General features: G+C 40.5%; 1 protein-coding gene across 3 annotated transcripts in view; it reads right to left on the reverse strand.

Moving 5' to 3' along the window:
- The window catches only part of rbms3 (RNA binding motif, single stranded interacting protein), a 297,035-nt gene that overhangs the window by 215,892 nt on the left and 61,410 nt on the right, over positions 1-19,733 (reverse strand). For 2 of the 3 annotated variants that reach the window (XM_065470605.1, XM_065470603.1), the window contains exon 3: positions 9,082-9,318. The exons of the other annotated variant lie outside the window; for it this stretch is intronic. In XM_065470605.1, the coding sequence (XP_065326677.1) occupies positions 9,082-9,318 (237 nt within the window). The remainder of the gene's footprint in view (positions 1-9,081; positions 9,319-19,733) is intronic. 3 annotated transcript variants of the gene reach the window in all.

Below are 19,733 nucleotides of genomic sequence, written 5' to 3' on the forward strand. Positions count from 1 at the left end.
TAGAAAGCCAAGCTCTGGTCACGACAGGAAATGCCTTCTAGGTGAAACATCCACCCAAAAAGCATTCGTTCAGAAGTGTCAAATGCAAAAGGTTTCCCTCTAAATTGGATTGGTGCACTAGTAAACAAAGTGCTTTGTCATCGTGACCATGCTCATTTGGTTAGAATCCAGCCAGCTGCAGAAGTATTTAAAGAGAAATTCTTGTTCTGCCTTAGTTAAAATGAACAACTTTTGTGCATTACAGACAAAACTGTACTTGACGCTTCTGTGGAAACCTATTTATATGAGTCAAATATAACAAACGACGGGAAACAGAGCATTTAAAAAAAGTGTGGGAGCCTGGGCTTATCCTGTTGATTTCAATGTGTGAAAAAAAAAGATGTGAAATTTGTGAGGTGTGTAATTTCTAATTTCCACTTCCCTGACAGTTTTTACCAGATTCTACTGGCACTGTCTACCAGGACAAATCCACATCCCAATGCCCCAAAAACAAAAAACTAATGATTAACATTTTCAAATGTGAACACATCTAAATGCATGCAGTAGGCATTTAAATATATCGGAAATATGTGAACTGACAAATGCTGGAGATTGGCAGCTTCAATTTATAGTAGAAATGGCTCAAGTGCAAAGATAATTACTGTTGTGTATGTTTTGCTTGTAACAATTTTCAGAAAATATTCAGCATGAAAATACATCAATGTTGACAGCAGTTTTAATGGTTTAATGCATTTGCCTAAACACACACAAATTGGCCATTATGCGTTATTTCCATACTAAAAATTGAAGCAGAGATACTGCGATGACTTGGTAGGGTTGATCCTGTAAGTTCGACTGTTTGTAAATGTTAGTGCGACGGCAGCGGATACAGTCGTGGGAGGCTGGAGCTAAGGAGTGTCATAAGAAGTAAATGCGCATTCATACAGAGAGACACACTCATGGCACTCAGTCACTCAGTGTGCACCGTTGAAGCAAATTAAGGAAGTCTTGGCAGCCTTTTAATGGTCTGTCACAGTCTAACAGGTTTAGAGTGCTTACAATGGACACAGGCACTAAGCCCGGCAGCTCGCACTTAATTGTTGAGAACCTGTGTGTGTGCGCATATGTGAGTGTGTGTACACTTTTAGAGATATTCTGTGCCTGTAACTAAAGTCAATGATTCTCATTACGAGGACAGATAAGATAACGCTTCATGCCTGTCAGTCTGACTGGTTCAATAAAATGACAATTCCAGCTGATACATTATGATGAATGTGGTGCCAATAAAAAAGTGTTTCCAGCCACTGTTTGACTGTTATTGTAGAGACAGTGATCCTAAACCCGCAAAACTCATGCACAGTAACGTTCTCATTTATCTGAGTATAGGAAGCTAATTGTGTGTCTATTTTCCACCGAAAGGAATTCTGTTCTCTTAACAATTACAAACAAACCAACGGCAGACAAAGGCGAAGGCAAAGACGAAGCCACGCAGGGCACAAACCCATAAGTGGATTGAGTTATTGACTCAAGCAGCCAATAATAAACAAAACATCAAGTGTCTCAATTTTCAAGTGCTGCCTGAAGAAATCAACATGACAAATAAAACCATTTGTTTTTCTCTGTGTAGCCCATGCTCTATCAGCCAGCAAAATGGTCCACCAAGGACAAGGTGGGAGTGCCTAAAAACATCCCTTTAATGGCTGGAGATTCTGAGCTGTGTGACCTAGAATATGTTTGACAATCTTCTTTTAATTAGGCCTCGAAGACACGACTCATTCCAACTGCTGTCCCGAGAGCTAAATTAATTACTGAGACAAAGCCCATTCTAGCTCATGGCAAAGATGAATCATTGCAGTATTTGGGGAATGAGCAATGCGCTTCGTTCACGAGCTGATAAAAGAGGCTCGCAGTGTAAAATGTAAGCTAATGCACTTCCTTACACATTGGCATCTGTTGCCTCTGCTATTAGGAAATCCTAACTATTTTTCTCTTGGAAGGAACATTTCTTTGAAAAACATGCCATGAGGAAAAAAGCTTGGACTCCATGACAGCAGATCTGAATCCCTGCCTCACCTCCCCACTCACTCTTTTCAGCGTTACTTCACTTCCAGAGGTCTGATTACTGTGCTTCCTTTGTGGATCCACAAATAACTAATCTCAGCTCAGTTGCCTTTGTGCAGGCCCTGAGCCAGCAGTTGCACCCTCACCCTCTGCCAGAAATCAGGCCATTCATTCAGCTAAATGACAGTATCATCTGTCATCCAGTATAAATGGATGTTTGTGAGTTGCGGGTAATTAAGCTAATCACAACACAAAGAGTTGTGCCAGAGTTCAGCCCTCACAAAGACAGACAGTTGAAAAGGTGAGCTGGATGAATTTATAGCACACCTGCACCTAGTTTATATGTGAAAATGCAGAGAACCATTATTCTGCTGAAATCTCCACTGATGATGTTATCGGATATCAAACACAAGGGTTCATGATCAAAGTTAAATGCTGGTCATGGTTGTTAAAAAGACACACTGGAGCAACATTTTGCAGATTACTCTCGTTCCCTTTTTATCTTCCTTTCCGTCTATTCCACCCTTTTTGATTACCGCCTATTGTATCACAGTCTTGCAGTGTCTCCTTCTGTCTCTTCTCTGAATTTCTAGACCTTGTGAATTTGGATATGTGCCGGGAATCCCTGTTAGCCCGTTTGTATTGACTGAATCATTTGCCAGTTTGTGCTCGGCACATCTAATGAGGTAACAATCAGAGTTTACTGAGGCAACAACAGCGGATTAAATTGAAGGCTTCAAAGGGATGTCCAAGTTCTCAGATAAAGGAGTGATAACATACCCAAATGTATTCATTAGAGGGGGAAAAATGCATCTTGTTATTCATACCTGATAAGAGCAGTAGTACTGCAGGGCATAACATTTTAAAATGTGTTCCAACAGTTCTTAAAACAATTCCCAAGCTGTGGGGAGGAAAGCTGGTTTTGTCCTCTGCAGCACGTGTGTAGGTGTCTCTATCTATATGTTATGAAGAGAGATGAACTCTGCAGCAGTATATAGACGCAATGCGGGCTGACCCTTGAGTTCAGAATGCATCCCCAGTCTTTCCACATATATCTTGTCACAACACCAAAGGAGCAAAGGGCCTCAGTTTTTTTATTCCCTCCAACATATGCACTCATATCTGCATGAATTCCGTTTAACTTGGTTATAAGCACATTACATGGACACAGTCAGCTCAAGTAGAGCATGTTGGTAACTCAATTCCCCCCAGTTGTAAACAATTAAATAGTTAAACGGCAAATACAAGACCACAATTCCAAGAATGCCTTACATGTAAAATAATGAAACACTATCACAACCATGAATAATATCTGGACAGAATAAACTGAGGGGACAACAAAGCAATGTTGATGTGAGGCTCTTTGATCATAATATGATGTAAAGAAGAAGCATACCATCAGAAATGAAACAGCTCACAGGTCACACAGTAAAAGGCATTTATGTAAGGATAGAAGGTGACTAAAAACACATGCTCTTTTTCTGTTTTGTCCAGTCACACACAGAAAAAATAAAAGGAAAGCTTGCTTGCTATTTAAAAATCCAAGGATGTTGAGGTTGGCAGAAAACATTACTTAGATTAGTTTTTACATAAAACATAGAAAAAAAGTGCTTGTAAGAATGGGGGTGAATGAGGCATATTGCATAAAGCACTTTGAGTGCCCAAGCACACTATAAGCACTATGTAAGAACCAGTCCGTTTAGCATTAACTTCAATCCCAGCTTTGATGCCAATTCAGTCTGCCCAATCATCACGCAGATATGCCTGATGACCTCTATAGCAAACCTGATCAAAATAAGGGTTAGGTGTTTTCAGCAGGAACAGCTAGTAGATAGGGGTTGGGAAATAACATCATTATTCGAGAGTAATTAGCAAAACAATGTTATGAACACATTAATTCACTCACACATGTTTCTTTCAAAGCTTCTTAAAACCCTGTAAACAAGATTCAAACCATATTCCTACTGTTTAAATCTCAATTTTCCATCTACAGGTTTCTAGGCTTGATTGAAATGACTGTCAGCACTGCCAATACATTTTATAAAACATTAAGAACCTCAAGTCCTTTGAGTCTCATACAGTAATGGAAGAAAAAAACAAAACAAATTTAGAAGCCTAACACTATGTTTCATTGTAGAGTTTTAAGTGTTTGTTTGCAAGCAGTCCAGTAGTTGTTGAAATATTTCAACCGGAACCAAAATATTGGACAGGCTGACCAACACTATCATAGAGAGCCTTTTATAATGGCTAAAACTAAACCCTGCCCATGAGAGTGCCTGAAACAGGAAATGTTTTCCTTTTCTTTCCAGTGTACAGGGTGGGCCATTTATATGGATACACCATAATAACATGGGAATGGTTGGTGATATTAAAGTCCTGTTTGTGGCACATTAGTATATGTGTGGGAGCAAACTCCTCAAGATGGGTGGTGACCATGGTGGCCATTTAGAAGTCGGCCATCTTGGATACAACTTTTGTTTTTTCAATAGGAAGAGGGCCATGTGACACATCAAACTTATTGGTAATGTCACAAGAAAAACAATGGTGTGCTTGGTTTCAACGTAACTTTATTCTTTCATGAGTTATTTACAAGTTTCTGACCACTTATAAAATGTGTTCAATGTGCTGCCCATTGTGTTGGATTGTCAATGCAACCCTCTTCTCCCACTCTTCACACACTGATAGCAACACCGCAGGAGAAATGCCAGCACAGGCATCCAGTATCCGTAGTTTCAGGTGCTGCACATCTCGTATCTTCACACCATAGACAATTGCCTTCAGATGACCCCAAAGATAAAAGTCTAAGGGGGTCAGATCGGGAGACCTTGGGGGCCCTTCAACTGGCCCACGACGACCAATCCACTTTTCAGGAAACTGTTCATCTAGGAATGCTCGGACCTGGTACCCATAATGTGGTGGTGAACCATCTTGCTGGAAAAACTCAGGGAACGTGCCAGCTTCAGTGCATAAAGAGGGAAACACATCATCATGTAGCAATTTCAAATATCCAGTGGCCTTGAGGTTTCCATTGATGAAGAATGGACCCACTATCGTTGTACCCCATATACCACACCAAACCATCACTTTTGTTGTTCCAACAGTCTTGGAGGGATCCATCCAATGTGGGTTAGTGTCAGACCAATAGCGGTGGTTTTGTTTGTTAACTTCACCATTCACATAAAAGGTTTGCCTCATCACTGAACAAAATCTTCTGCGTGAACTGAGGGTCCTGTTCCAATTTTTGTTTTGCCCATTCTGCAAATTCTGTGCGCCGATCTGGGTCATCCTCGTTGAGATGCTGCAGTAGCTGGAGTTTGTAAGGGTGCCATTTGTGAGTAGCTAATATCCGCCGAAGGGGTGTTCGACTAATGCCACTCTCCAGTGATATGCGGCGAGTGCTACGCTGTGGGCTCTTGCTGAATGAAGCTAGGACAGCCACTGATGTTTCTTCATTACTGAGTTTTCTTGCGTCCACATTTTGGCAAATCCAACACTGAACCAGTTTCACGAAACTTAGCAAGCAGTTTGCTAACTGTAGCATGGAAGATGGGTGGTCTCGTCGGGTGTCTTGCATTGAAATCTGCTGCAATGACCCGGTTACTGCATTCACCAGATATCAACACAATTTCGATCCGCTCCTCACGTGTTAACCTCTTCGACATGTCAATGGCTGTGAACAAAGAGAAACTTGTAAATAACTCATGAAAGAATAAAGTTACGTTGAAACCAAGCACACCATTGTTTTTCTTGTGACATTACCAATAAGTTTGATGTGTCACATGGCCCTCTTCCTATTGAAAAAACAAAAGTTGTATCCAAGATGGCCGACTTCTAAATGGCCACCATGGTCACCACCCATCTTGAGGAGTTTGCCCCCTCACATATACTAATGCGCCACAAACAGGACTTTAATATCACCAACCATTCCCATGTTATTACGGTGTATCCATATAAATGGCCCACCCTGTGTAATCAAAATCATGTGTTTCAGTGTCCAAGTTTATTATTAAAGTCTGCTTTGAACCACTAACCATCTCAGTAATTAGTGTGAGAATGTCAAACAATACAATGGCAGAGGACATAATCCAGACAGCAATCTTTACACGCGCGCGCACACACACACACACACACACACACACACACACACACACACACACACGGCAAATCTGCAGTTTATGAAAGAACGTTAGTATTGCACAGTTGCTGGAAATAGGAGAATCCATCTATTTGACTCTCTTTTTAGTCACATCTTCTGACGTCTACGTGACTTTCTTTACTGTGTTTTGTCAGCCCGTGGTTCCCTGAGGGGTCTTCACCATATTAAAAGTGGAAATGTATCTCCTTCCATTGTAATTACAAACCCACTGGAGGCAAAGCTTCTTGATCTCTGCTGGATCCTAACTTGCCTTTCTGTTTTCCCCCCTTTATTTACTCACCTCTCTCAGCCGGGAGGACAGACACACGCTAAGCTATCAGTTCTGTTTTCTTTCCTTTCTGTTGGGCATTCTTTGCATCTAATACGCCTGAAATTACAACAGCATTTAGAGGGGCAATAAAAAATTGACAGATTTACAGGGGAAACGTACTTTAAAAAACAGAGGGGTATCAGTTTCAGTGTCTTTGAGATATACTGGATTTAAATTCCATATAAATATAGTATGTGTTGCCTATGAGAAGCTTAAAACACAAAGCAGACTCGAAAGCTGGAACCATTCTTTGGTTTACTGTAAGTGTCTGGATTAGCCATCTCTAGTCACTGTAAATCTTCCTTGAGGCCAAGTGTTGAGGCCAAAGCATGATAGTAGGGGAGAAATTACCTTCTGCAGGGAGAAAATGAAAACTGCCAAAAAGCAAACAAGTATCCCCACTGTCCCACGAAAACAGGGCAGTTAAAGCCAGCTAAGCCTGCAATGGTTTGATCGCAGAGGGTCAAGATAAGGGCAGGAGTTTGATGATCCTGTGGTGATCAGTAACCAAGACAGGTTAGACGTGGAGTGTGAGAAGTATGGCTTAGCAACATCGTACAAAAACACATAGAGAGCGATAGAGTGAAGAAGAAGAAGAAAAGAATAAAAAATAAGAAATGGATGTGAATCTATTTTTTTCACATCTTCTCAGTTTTTTAACAATAGTAAAATCATGTGTGCCATTACTATGCATTTTTGGAAATTTGAAAATTTGGGGTTTTAAACAATGCAATTTTAAAAAATTCAACCCATTAGAAATTGATTCACACTTTTTTCTTCAGTCTATAAAGTGATAAACAGCCACCCAAATGATAAAAAACCTGCCAACAAAACCAAAAAACAAAATATTTCTATTGTTTTTAAATCCTGTCCAATCTAAAGTTAATTTCACCACCAATGCCAAAATGTTACACTTTCTGGTGACCTACTGTATGCAAAACCCAGATTTCAGTCTCCTCACTCCCACAAAGTGAATTATCACTAATATACATGTACTGTATGTGAATGCAGAACATATAGGGCTACACACAGCAGAGAATGTAGTGTGCTGATAATAACTTCCTCCCTTTAAGGGAATACGGACACTAATCCTACAGATGGCTGTTGCCTGGGTGGATATCGAGCTTGGAAACGCTTCATGAAGATCAGCACCATTTTCCACTGAGGAAACCATTGACCATGCTCCGTCAGAGGAGGACAAAAGTGGCTTTATGATAGCTCCTTTTTTTTTATTGTTTGTTGCATGAAAAGAACCAAGACACTCATGGGTCCTGTGTGTGCGGATGTTGATGACTGTGCCTGTTATCTCTGGTGGGGTGTGGCAGCAGGACAAGAAAGGACCATAATGCTCCCAAAAACTTATGTCAACTGATCGAGCGGCGCCGCAGCTACAATAACAGAATCAGCATGTATGTCTGTTGTGGAATGTTCTCTGTTGTTCTTCAACAGTATTGTGCAAATGCTGGAACCAAAAACAGAGCTCTTATTTGCCTCAGGTAGCAGAAGTGGTCTAATTGACAACAGCGGCAGAGATGGTGTTTGTTAGTGATGGCGACGATTTTGTACTGCAAGCAAAAGCAGGACTTCTGTATTGAAATGAAGCGCGCGCACACACACACACACACACACACACACACACACACACACACACACAAAGAACAACCATTTTCCACCTTTCTAAAAAGTATGAATGTGTCCTTTAGTGTGTCAGAAATAACATAAAAGGAATGCTGGAACCGGCAGCTGATGTACAGTGATGATTATCATATCTAAATCCAATCCAATTTCTTTACACGGAGGCGCTTCAGGGGAGTCTCAACATGCTGGCAAGTAGGCAGCTGGGAATTCGCGTGGTGCGTATGTAAGATGAGAGAATACCAGAGTGTTGTAATGGAAAAAAGAGAAAATGAGAGAAAGATTTGGTGTGAAGCCTTGTAAAATACATTTATTACAGGAAGAAATACAGAGAGGGGGAAAAAAGCTGCCAAATCTTTGTTTCCAGCTCTGTGACTGTGACAGCAACATGACGATAATAAAATTCCTCAATTTGGCTTGTGCCTTAGTTCCAGTCACACCCCAAACGTTACATTAGAAAGGCAGATAGCACAAATAAAGTCAAATCAGACGGATTGCAGAACAGCAATTAATTCCAAGGATAATGACAAGGGAAGCCATCCAGAAGTGTCTCTACCTCAATTAGTCTCTCATTGCACTGCCGATGCAGAGGATGGATGAAAGAAAAACAAATTAAGTTGCAGAGAAGTGAGAAGGAGAGAGAGGGTCAAAGTAAGAGATAGAGCAGGAAGGGGAGGAGGGTTGGAGAGGAAGTGATATACTTGGGTTTGAGAAAAAGAAGGCAAAGATTAAAGCGGAAGACAAAGAAAGGAGTGGGAGGAGGAGATGGAGAAAGAATTTGCTGTGTGCGTAAGAGCTTCCCTGATGGTAACTGCAACCAATGGACTCCAAAGCGAGAGAGAGACAAGAAGAGCATTCTTGGTATTCACTGAAATTATTGCAACACAGCAGCTAGAAATGACAAAGAGGTGCAGACACAGAGGAAATTTACTGTACTCACAGCCGTATGAGCTGGGCAGTAAGCGTAGCTAGTGTGCGTGGACTGAGGGTGGTGTTGCGCATGTTGTTGTTGGTGAGATATATAATGCTGCAGACTTGCACGGGTGAAAGAAGGCCCGCTCCAGGCCCCTTGACCACCACTGCTACCAGTGGTCCAATTGGAGCCAAGACTTGGACCCATGGCTGCTGACTTACTGCTGTGGAAACCTCTCACTGCTGCACTGGGCTGGAAGGACGGCTGGATAGAAACAACAGGGAGAAAGAAAAGAAGTTAGTTTTGGATAGAGAGTGAGAGAGAAAAAAGAAACTAAGGGAGTGCAATGATGAACATTGGCATCCAAAACATCACAATCAAAAATGCCGGCGAGCAGTGACTGCCCAACTGCTCGCTCACTGACCTGTATCAAAAGAAAAGCAGGATGTGGTGTCGATCTAAAGACTTCATGCCAAAACATCAAGATTGTTCTCTCACTTTCTTTTCACGGAACTCCCTCTTGCCCCCACCCAACACCAGATGTTGTGAAACTTCCTACTGTCACGGTCGAGATGTGTTCTTGCTGGAAAAGCGCTGATTGGTTTGATAAGATGCTTGGATTACAGGCTCGCAACAAAGCTTCCCAGTATGCCATTAAGTATTGGGTATCAACAGGGTCCAGGAAACACAGGGCTGAATCTGCTGACAGTCTGGCTTATGCAGCTCTGAGATGGGTTACCTCGGCTGTCATGGCCAGTGGAGCACAGAAGAAATACAGGACACACAGGGCACAGAGAGCACACATGCCGATCCATGGCATTTTAACAAGACCTAGGGCAAATACTGCAGGTATCTGCAAACTCTTCTAATTCAGAGTTCACTCCCTCACGTAAAACATATAAAATATGATGCAATCTTAAGACCATCTGCCATGAATTTAATTTGCATGTGCAAATTGTGTGCAGAGCAAACCACCTTGAATGAAGCACAGCTGTACATCACTAGTGAACATTAATAGTCCCCTTTAGCCCCTGTTGGATTTTCACTGAGGTCAGAGGCCACCCCACACAGGGGTTACTGGAGCAGAGTGATGGCAGCTGTGCTTAGAAAGCTTTCCAGTTCTGTATTCTTCATCACTAAAGAACTGGAGGGGGAAAATGTAAGCCAAAGTTCAGCCTAATTCATACAATACATACAATGACAGGTTTAGGGTTCATGTTAATAAAAAACAGGAGGAATCTGTTCCCCCCCTCAAAGCAGAATAGATGCATTTATACAGCACTACATGGTGGAAAATGAGGCCCAATGGTGTCATAAAACCGTAAGCGCTGGGAAAAAACAGAAATATGCGAAGCACAATTTTGAATCACCAGGTTTCAGCCCATGTAAAAATGGAAACTACAGCTGGAAAACAAAAAATAAATAAAGCATCCTCCCCCTTTTAACAAACATATGAAACGCACCGAGATGTTCTTTTCTCTCAGGGCTTAAATAAAAGGCTTAGTCACAAGGTCAGAATTTGAAACTGTGTGTGGGCAGGATATAGTGTACCAACAACAAATAAAGCATTTCGAGCTGGATCTCGCTGATGGAAGTTATTGGGTGCTATAGAGACATTAACACAATGTTATACTGCTACTGTAAAAGCCAGAGGGGAAGGACGGCCCCCAGTATGGTCCATTAAGCTGCGTGGCCATAGATGCTACTTTAACACAAGTATTCACCAGTTCATGGAGTTTAAGTGCTGCCCCAAGTCGTGCAACAACCTCCGCTGGTCTAATGAATGAGGATCATTCAGGCAATGAGGAGGATTTAGGACTAAAGCATCTATGCAGAGATGTTCTGTTACAGACTCTTTTTCAATGAATTTTAAACATGTTTAATACATTTAAAGGTGATTTGGATGATTCACTCTTTATATGATAGGGCAGGGCTGTGTTTTACACGAGCCCGAGATCCAAGGGTCCTGACATTCTTGACTAGAATACAGCATCGGTCCCCAGACTGAGATTCATGTCACAGATTTTCAGCGGCTTGTCAGAGAGCTACAGTCTGCCCATATTTCAGCATTTTATAAAAGTATCTGGTTACAGGTACTTTTCCACTTTTAAGGAGGAGGCTTTTACATATTTGGCAAACAGATGTGTATATACTGTCTGCTGGCTTAAACATTTCTTTGTGCTCGCTTATGCATTTCTTTGAAACTCAATTGTAATGGTTTCACTGTAAATCTAACCATCCTGAGTAAGGATAATGCAGGAAGCTGCAGTGGATCCACACAGAGACTACTCACATGAGAGTCAAGACTGGAAGGCAGCTACTCCAGCCAGCTATCATCTATAATACATTTACACTTGTCAGCCTTTGTGTGCAACTTTTAATAAGTCTCTTTCCACAAGGGTCATGTAAAAATCTATCTCAGGACTTGCGTAATCAATGCTGGATCATCAAAACAAAATATATGATTAATTGATTTTTATCAGTTATTTATGAATGCTAGCTCTAATTCATATTCTTATCATGTGATTGAACAGTTTTAACCTAAATGTGAACACGGGTGGTTTTAGAGAGTAAAAAATGTTGGAGCTGCTGCATATGATTCAACCCAGTCTTTCAGCAAAATACCTAATAGCTATGAAAGTCCACAGGGCAAAACATATTACTTTTTTACAATAAAAGCTCATCCCCACACACATATTGTTTGTATAATGTGATAATACAGAAATTTCAGAAAAAGATCAAATGAAGAGAATATTAAAATGTTAACTATGTTTGCTTTTCTTGGGACATTTTATGCTGTTTTGTCATACTTTGTGAAAAGGTCATCTGAAATTACCTAAACTGAGTGAAAGAAAATCTGTATTAATGGAGGTAACTTGGTGCTGCCCCACAGAACATCCACATATTAATGTCTCATCCAGCATGTAGGCTTTAGATCATAATACATTAATACATGCTACAAATAGAGGGATGTGCATTATTTTTTGATGCAAGATACTGACCTGGTTTAAGTGAAAAGAAAAACTAACTACTTCAGCAAGCCAGGGAATAATCAGCACCATTTATTACTGAAAATATTCAAGTAATGCAAAATAATGCTTTTCTTTCAGCCGTGAACAAGTGAGCGAGTGTTGCGGATCCATTAAAACGTAGAGAAGAACCAGAGCGCAGCACCTCTCCTGAGTCCATGTTTCTCTGGTTAAGTGATTTTCCCCATTCTCTTCTCTCTTCCTGGTGATATGGGCATGGTTAGATGCATCAGGGGACAGACCTTTTTGAATTACAGAACTCTTCTCTCTCTTGTCTTTCTTTATTTAATTTGCAATACTGTTAGGTGTTATGGGAAAACCGCTATTTAACTCTGTTGGCACAAAAAGAGTAGCTTTTCTTATTAATTTCATTTTAATTTTCTATTTTTACTTTCTCAGCTCAGTTGTCATTAAATAAATTATACTCACCAGCCACTTAATTATTTTCAACAGCTCATTAACACAGTTACCCACTTAGTCTATCACATGGCAGCATTCAAGTGTATTTAGACATGTGAACACTGGCCAAGACAACTTGCCGAAATTCAAAATGAGCATCAGAATTAAGAAGAAAGGTGATTTAAGTGAATTTGAATGTGCCATGGTTATTCATGCAAGACAGGCTGATCTGACTATTTCAGAAAATGCTGATCTACTGGGATTTTTCCACACAACCATCTGCAGGGTTTACAGAGAACGAACCAAATAAGAGAAAACATCCAGTGTCCAAGCGTCAGTTCTCTAAATGAAAATGCCTCGTGATGCTAGAGGTTAGAGGTGAATGGCCAGACTGCTTTGAGCTGATAAGAAGGCAAAATTAACTCACTCGTTACAACTGAGGTATACAGAAGAGCATCTCTTCTTAGCAGAAGACCGTACCGGGAGCCACTTCTGTCATCTTAGAACACAAACCTGACCCAACATAAAGGCTGCAATATAGTTTAGAAAAATGTTGCTAGGTCTAATGAAAATAAAACATATAGAGTGTGTACTTAAATTGAAAAATGTACTCCAGTATAAGAAATACATAAATCTAACCTGGTTTTGGTTGTAATGGCCACTCTAAGTATTGGAGAAGGAAGCTTGCCACAGCATTTTATTTTAGCCTATTTTATAACTCGTGAACTAAAGAGAAGAAAGACAGACATTGTTTCCTCTGGAATCAACCCTCTGTGAACACTCTGTGACCTACGACTATTATGAAACGTCCACTCTAAGGATGGTCATACAGAACGACTCTTGTATACTGGAAATATTTCCAAATCTATGTCACAACAGAAGAAAAAATAAAGGGGAAGTTGTTGAGGAAGTAATCAGTGTCCTATTACCAAGACATCACATGGCTTTTGTAGTAAAGAAAGTTTTACAAAAACATGGTGTGTACAGACTTTCTTATAAGATGAATCTAAGACCCTGAGGCAAAACACTGCTTTTTTTCCCCCCTTACGAGTTTCCTTAAATTTGATCATAACCTTTAGCTCAAGGTGTAATACCAAATTTTGAGAAATAATATTGTCTCATTGCCTACTCTGCTTACTGTACACATTAAATAACACTGCGTTGTGATTATCTGTTCATCCAGAGGGCATTATGCCCCATTGCTAATGCTCGGTAATGCAGGCAGAAATGTGGATTCCCCACAACACAGTTTCAAATGTGCTGGTTTCCTGTTGTGCTTTATCTGTGCTTTATCTTGGCTCTGTGCTTGTTTTTGAAAAAGCCTGGAGTATTGCCAAAAAGGCGTGTTTTTCTCATGTCACCTCTATATTGCCATTTTACATGAGGCCCACGCAGAATGACGAATGACCACTGGCACAAAACTGCTATGTGCTTAAAAAGGGATTAAATGAGCAAAAATTACGTCTCCAAAACATGACAAACGGCTACACATCCAAGTGCCAAAGCATTTTTTGAAATTGGAAAATGAATTAAGAATGAGAGGCTCTGTGACAATGAAAGTCACCCCAGATGGCATCAGTTAGGGGACATTGTTTTCAAGAGGGTCCTCCACGCATGCTTGCTCTGTTTGGCCAGCTATGAAAGAGATGCAGCTTTCCTTTGGCATCTCTGATGACTGACTTCCTGGAAGCTGTGTTGCGTGAAATGGCCTCTTCTGTACAAGTCCATCTCCTTTGCCAATCCTCATCCCCTTAACGCAAGTCAGCTTCCTGCTGCCAAACATGCAGGTTTTGAGTGTCACTCCTGGTAAAATGCAGGAGACAGAGATACGACAGGCTCTCTGGGTCACCCGTAGTTCCGCCTAGTAAGATCACAAATGGAAGCCCTGTTCACTCGCTATGATTCTTTCTCCAGTACTCGTGGACCGAGTTCAATCGTAACCAAGGCAACGCAGTGGCAGGGCATGTGTAGATTTTGGCACGTGGGACACGTCTGACAGGTTTCAGGCTGCTCTCAGTTGAAAAGCAAGTGAGAAGTTACCCCTGTGGCCTCCACAATCACTTGAACTGGGGCAAAAAAGACTGGCAAGAACAAAACTCTGTCTCTGCTTCTCTCTCTCTTTCCGCTTATTCTATCAACGCTTTAAGAAAACACTTCTGATGAAAGTCTGGAGGGCCACGCGGTAGGTGGTAACCAAGGCAACAGGGTCAGAGTGTGACATTATACTTGTGATGGCTGACAGCCACTTATACTAGCATTACAACCTTTGGAGTGTGGTGTATACTGTGAAAATTTCTGCACTGACCTCACCGCGGCTGCAAAATCTTTATTGACTGGAGTCCCCAAACAAACTGCTGTGACCCTACCTGTTAAGAGTCTTTGCTCTAATCTCAGGAGATGAACTGGATTCACAGCGTACACTTCCTGCTGCAATATTATTTCAAGTTATTGGGCGGTTTGACACCAGGTTTGTGTATTCAAGCTCAAAGTGGACTCCTAACCTGTTTTCATACCAAATACAGTCTTTTGCTTGGGCTTAAAGAAGGGAATAGAGGTGCAAAGGGGGTCACAGAGACAGCCCCCCCCCCCCAAAAAAAAAAAAAGAGGATAGATGCCAGAAGCAAAGATATTTATTGAATGAGTCTTTATTTACCGAAGAATCTTTGATGAACAATAATATGACCTTTCTGCGCTTGTAGCTCAAAGCAAACCTCACAACATTCTGTGTCTGTTCCCCGTCTCACCAAATATTTTCCTTGGCCTCTCACATGTTTTTGCTCTGATGAACTTAAAGCCAGCTGCCGCTGTGAAGCGGATGTAGAGCCCTAAATTTGCATCTTGACCTCCTATGGGAAGCAAATAGAAAGAAATGGGAGTTGATCAGTCTAAGTTACATTACTGTTAGCCTAAACTGAAGAATTCTGATTTTGATAAAACCTTCACCATGAAAACTGATACCCAAAGTACACAGTACTCCTTTTCCTGCCGCCTTCCCTTGAACTCCCACTATTCTGGGACCAGCTACAAGAAGCGTTCACCCCCTCCACGGAGAGGGGAGATAAACATTTACACAGGGGTACTTCAGGGAGGGTGGAAAACCTAATACAGGGCTGGATTTGACAGTTCATCACATTAGCCAATTCATCAGTTTGATTCAGATTTTCAATCAATAATCAATAAAGGCGTTTGCTGTTCTTTTTCAGCAATCTTTCTGCTTCATACTGTTGTAGACTGAAGCAGAGTAGCAATCTATGTGGAGATTTTCACGTACTTGTAAGTAACCTCATTCATCTTCAAATAATTTTAATCATAACCGGGTTTGCATCTAAACCAGTTTCTCTTATATTTCAGTGAATCCAAGAAGACTCACCATCAGGACTGATTATGTGTTGAACTCCCAGAAAAAATCTTTAGTATTAGCCGTTTCACCAAGTGCTCCAAAAATGATATACATGTGTGTTAAATCAACAAAAGGGTACAAAGAATTTATTATATATTGCATAGGACAACAAAGTATGTGTGGGGTAGAAGGATAGATGGATGGGGGTCAACAAAACATACTGTACCTTGGGAAACCATTTCATTTTGCATTATCAACATAAGTAAAATTTTTGAAATAATGATCTCTCCCTAATTTTGTTCTTCGTGTATAAAGCCAACAATTATTTACACATCACAAAACTGATTTATTAACACCTTCCAAAATTCTCCCCTGGGGTGTCAGATTAGGGAAATGCTATTCCCAAGGGCTGTTACCAGTGACACATTTATTAGTATTTGTCTGCTGTGCTCTCTTTCCTATCATTCTTTGGGGTTAAACCGTTACAGGAGTTACTGAGAGCATAAAAAAATAAATAAACAACAGGCATAACAAAATTTATGGAAATTCTCATTGCTGCAATACCCACATTTCCATGCATACCGCCATAAATCTGTTTAAGTAAATAAGTATGTCTGTTTTTTGTTTTCAAATGATGACATGGGATCTACTTGAAACTTGGTGGAGTTTGGGTGCACTGCAGTCCTTACTTTAAATCAATTTGGACTAAGGGTGGTCTCATTATTGGGGTCAGGCTGAAGCCACGCAAAACCTGCACTCCTTTTTTTTGCAAGTCATCATTATCAAAGGCAAAAATGTAACTTCTCATGGTGATTTAACAGTCTCATATGCATGATTTGATCTCACAGGTATGTCACTCTACTCTGTGGACTCATAACGATGATATTAAATCAGATCAAATATATATATATATATATATATATATATATATATATATATATATATATATATATTAGGGGTGCAACGATACACAAAATTCACGGTTCGGTTCGGTTCGATACTTTGGTGTCACGGTTCGATATTTTTTTGATACAAAAAATGTTCATGCTTTTTTAATTTGTCATTTATTAAAATTATAAATATATATTTTAACTCAAAAGTACAGTTTTTAAATTTAATGTTGCAGAAACGACAAAGTAATAAAAAAATAAATATCTCATGGAAAAATCCCTCATCTTTGGAAAAGAGAGTTTATTACAGAGAAATGGCTCTTTCCAAAATAAAAGCTATACTATACCCTTCTTCTGGGGTATACTCTAAGCAGCATATTAAACATATCAGGTCCCCATAAGGAGAATCATGTGCTAACGGCTGTCTAAATGACACGGGTAAAGTTTGTAGCATGCGTGCTTGTTGTTTTTGTCTGCTTCCACTTGTCTTTGCACTAGGATGATGTCGGAGTAAATGTGCAGTCATATTCATTGTGTTCCCACTAGTGCTGTCAGCGTTAATCTGAAATGACATTAACGCCACAACAAGGCAAATCTCCGTTAACGAGCTACCGCAGATCGCCCCGTGCGTGGGGCTGGACGGCGTCAACACGTTAACGAGCAAACTGCGCTAACGCACTAGTTCCCACCCATGTAATTGAGCATTGCGTGGCACATCCGACATGCTGTTTTACTTTTGTCCATGATGCGCTTACCTTCAGGGTCATACTTCACATGAAGACCAAAATAGTTCCAAAGGCCAGATCTGAATGAGGGTGGGGGAGGTTCAATTTGCCATGCTGCAATGAGCTAAGCTTCTGTCTTGCTAGCTTGCGCTGCGCTCAGTGGATCTGCGCTCGACAGTGCCGCCTAGGCGGAGTAGTCGAACGCAGATCCACAGCATCGTCAGAAGAAAAGTTGATAAAATAAATTAAAAATTTTGTATTGTTCGATACACATGCGTACCGAACCGAAAGCACTGTATCGAACGGTTCAATACCGATACCAGTATTGTTGCACCCCTAATATATATATATATATATATATATATATATCTGTCTGTGTTGAGAGCTCAGTGGATCTGCGTTCGACTACTCCGCCTAGGCGGCACTGTCGAGCACAGATCCACTGAGCGCAGCGCAAGCTAGCAAGGTAGAAGCTAAGCTCGTTGCAACATGGCAAACTGAACCTCCCCCACCCTCATTCAGATCTGGCCTTTGGAACTATTTTGGTCTTCATGTGAAGTATGACCCTGAAGGTAAGCGCTTCATGGACAAAAGTAAAACAGTATGTCGGATGTGCCACGCAGTGCTCAATTACATGGGTGGGAACTACTGCGTTAGCGCAGTTTGCTCGTTAACGTGTTGACGCCGTCCAGCCCCACGCACGGGGCGATCCGCGGTAGCTCGTTAATGGAGATTTGCCGTGTTATGGCGTTAACGTCATTTCAGATTAACGCTGACAGCACTAGTGGGAACACAATGAATATGACTGCACATTTACTCCGACATCATCCTAGTGCAAAGACAAGTGGAAGCAGACAAAAACAACAAGCACGCATGCTACAAACTTTACCCGAGTCATTTAGACAGCCGTTAGCACATGATTCTCCTTATGGGGACCTGATATGTTTAATATGCTGCTGAGAATATAGCCCAGAAGAAGCGTATAGTATAGCTTTTATTTTGGAAAGAGTCATTTCTCTGTAATAAACTCTCTTTTCCAAAGATGAGTGATTTCTCGATCAGATAGATTTATTTTTTTATTACTTTGTTGTTTTAGCAACATTAAATTTAAAAACTGTACTTTTGAGTTAAAATATATATTTATAATTTTAATAAATGACAAATTAAAAAGGCATGAACATTTTTTTGTATCGAAAAAATATCGAACCGTGACACCAAAGTATCGAACCGAACCGAACCGTGAATTTTGTGTATTGTTGCACCCCTAATATATATATATATATATATATATATATATATATATATATATGATCTGATTTAATATCATAACGATGATATTAAATCAGATCAAATATATATATATACATATATATATATATATATATATATATTTTTTTTTTTTAAAAACTCCTGACTGTAGCTTCGCCTGTTTCTGATACTATTATGTCTGCAACAGCAGGCGCTGCACTTGAGTTCTGAATTACAGGAATCCAGGATGAATGCACAGTACTTCAACACGTTAACAGCAGTATAGAGACAGGCTGTTAATGTCTGCTGCTGAACTATGATTACAGCTGTTTACCCACTGGGGAAGTCGAGCTGTGTCTGAGTGAATCACACCTCCAGACAAATGCTTTTACACTGACATTTTACCCCTCCTCTTATGTATGCTTTTTATACACCCACTTCTCTGGTTCCGTCACTTTGTCTGTTTATGTCGCTCTGTCAATGTCTCCTTTTGTCTCTCTCCCTCTCTCTTTTTTCCCTCTGTGTGTATTTCTAACTCTCTCTATGTGGTCAACTCTCTCTCTCTCTCCTTCTGTCACACTATAAACTGTGGGGATGATGGATGCCCCTGATTGCCTGAAGCCTGTGAGTCCAGCACACTAAATTCCAAGCTCTGTATAGTGCTGTGCGCCATTAAAACAACACCTACACAAAGCAGAAATAGCCACACATGATCACTAAGTGAGCACAGGTCTGTATGGTCAAAGTAATCTGGGGCGAGGGGCTGACGAATATAATTGACACTAAATCTATAACAAGCACTTGGATTTGTTTTACCAGCTGATTTATGGTTACTGAAACTGTCAAAGCTATTCTTCTCGTTACACAGTCTTCTTATTGAAAAGTTCTGTTAGCTGCAAAGGATATATAAAACTATATATTGCTTTGGGTAATAAAGCCGATATAAAACTCTTATCTACTTTACTTTTGACATTTTCAGTAAATAAATAGCAACATCTTAGCAATGTATTGACCAATGGATGAGCAAAAGACCTTATTGTGCTTTTGT

This window comes from Pelmatolapia mariae, linkage group LG22 (genome assembly GCF_036321145.2).
Source record: "Pelmatolapia mariae isolate MD_Pm_ZW linkage group LG22, Pm_UMD_F_2, whole genome shotgun sequence".
In the NCBI taxonomy this organism is placed as follows: domain Eukaryota; kingdom Metazoa; phylum Chordata; class Actinopteri; order Cichliformes; family Cichlidae; genus Pelmatolapia; species Pelmatolapia mariae.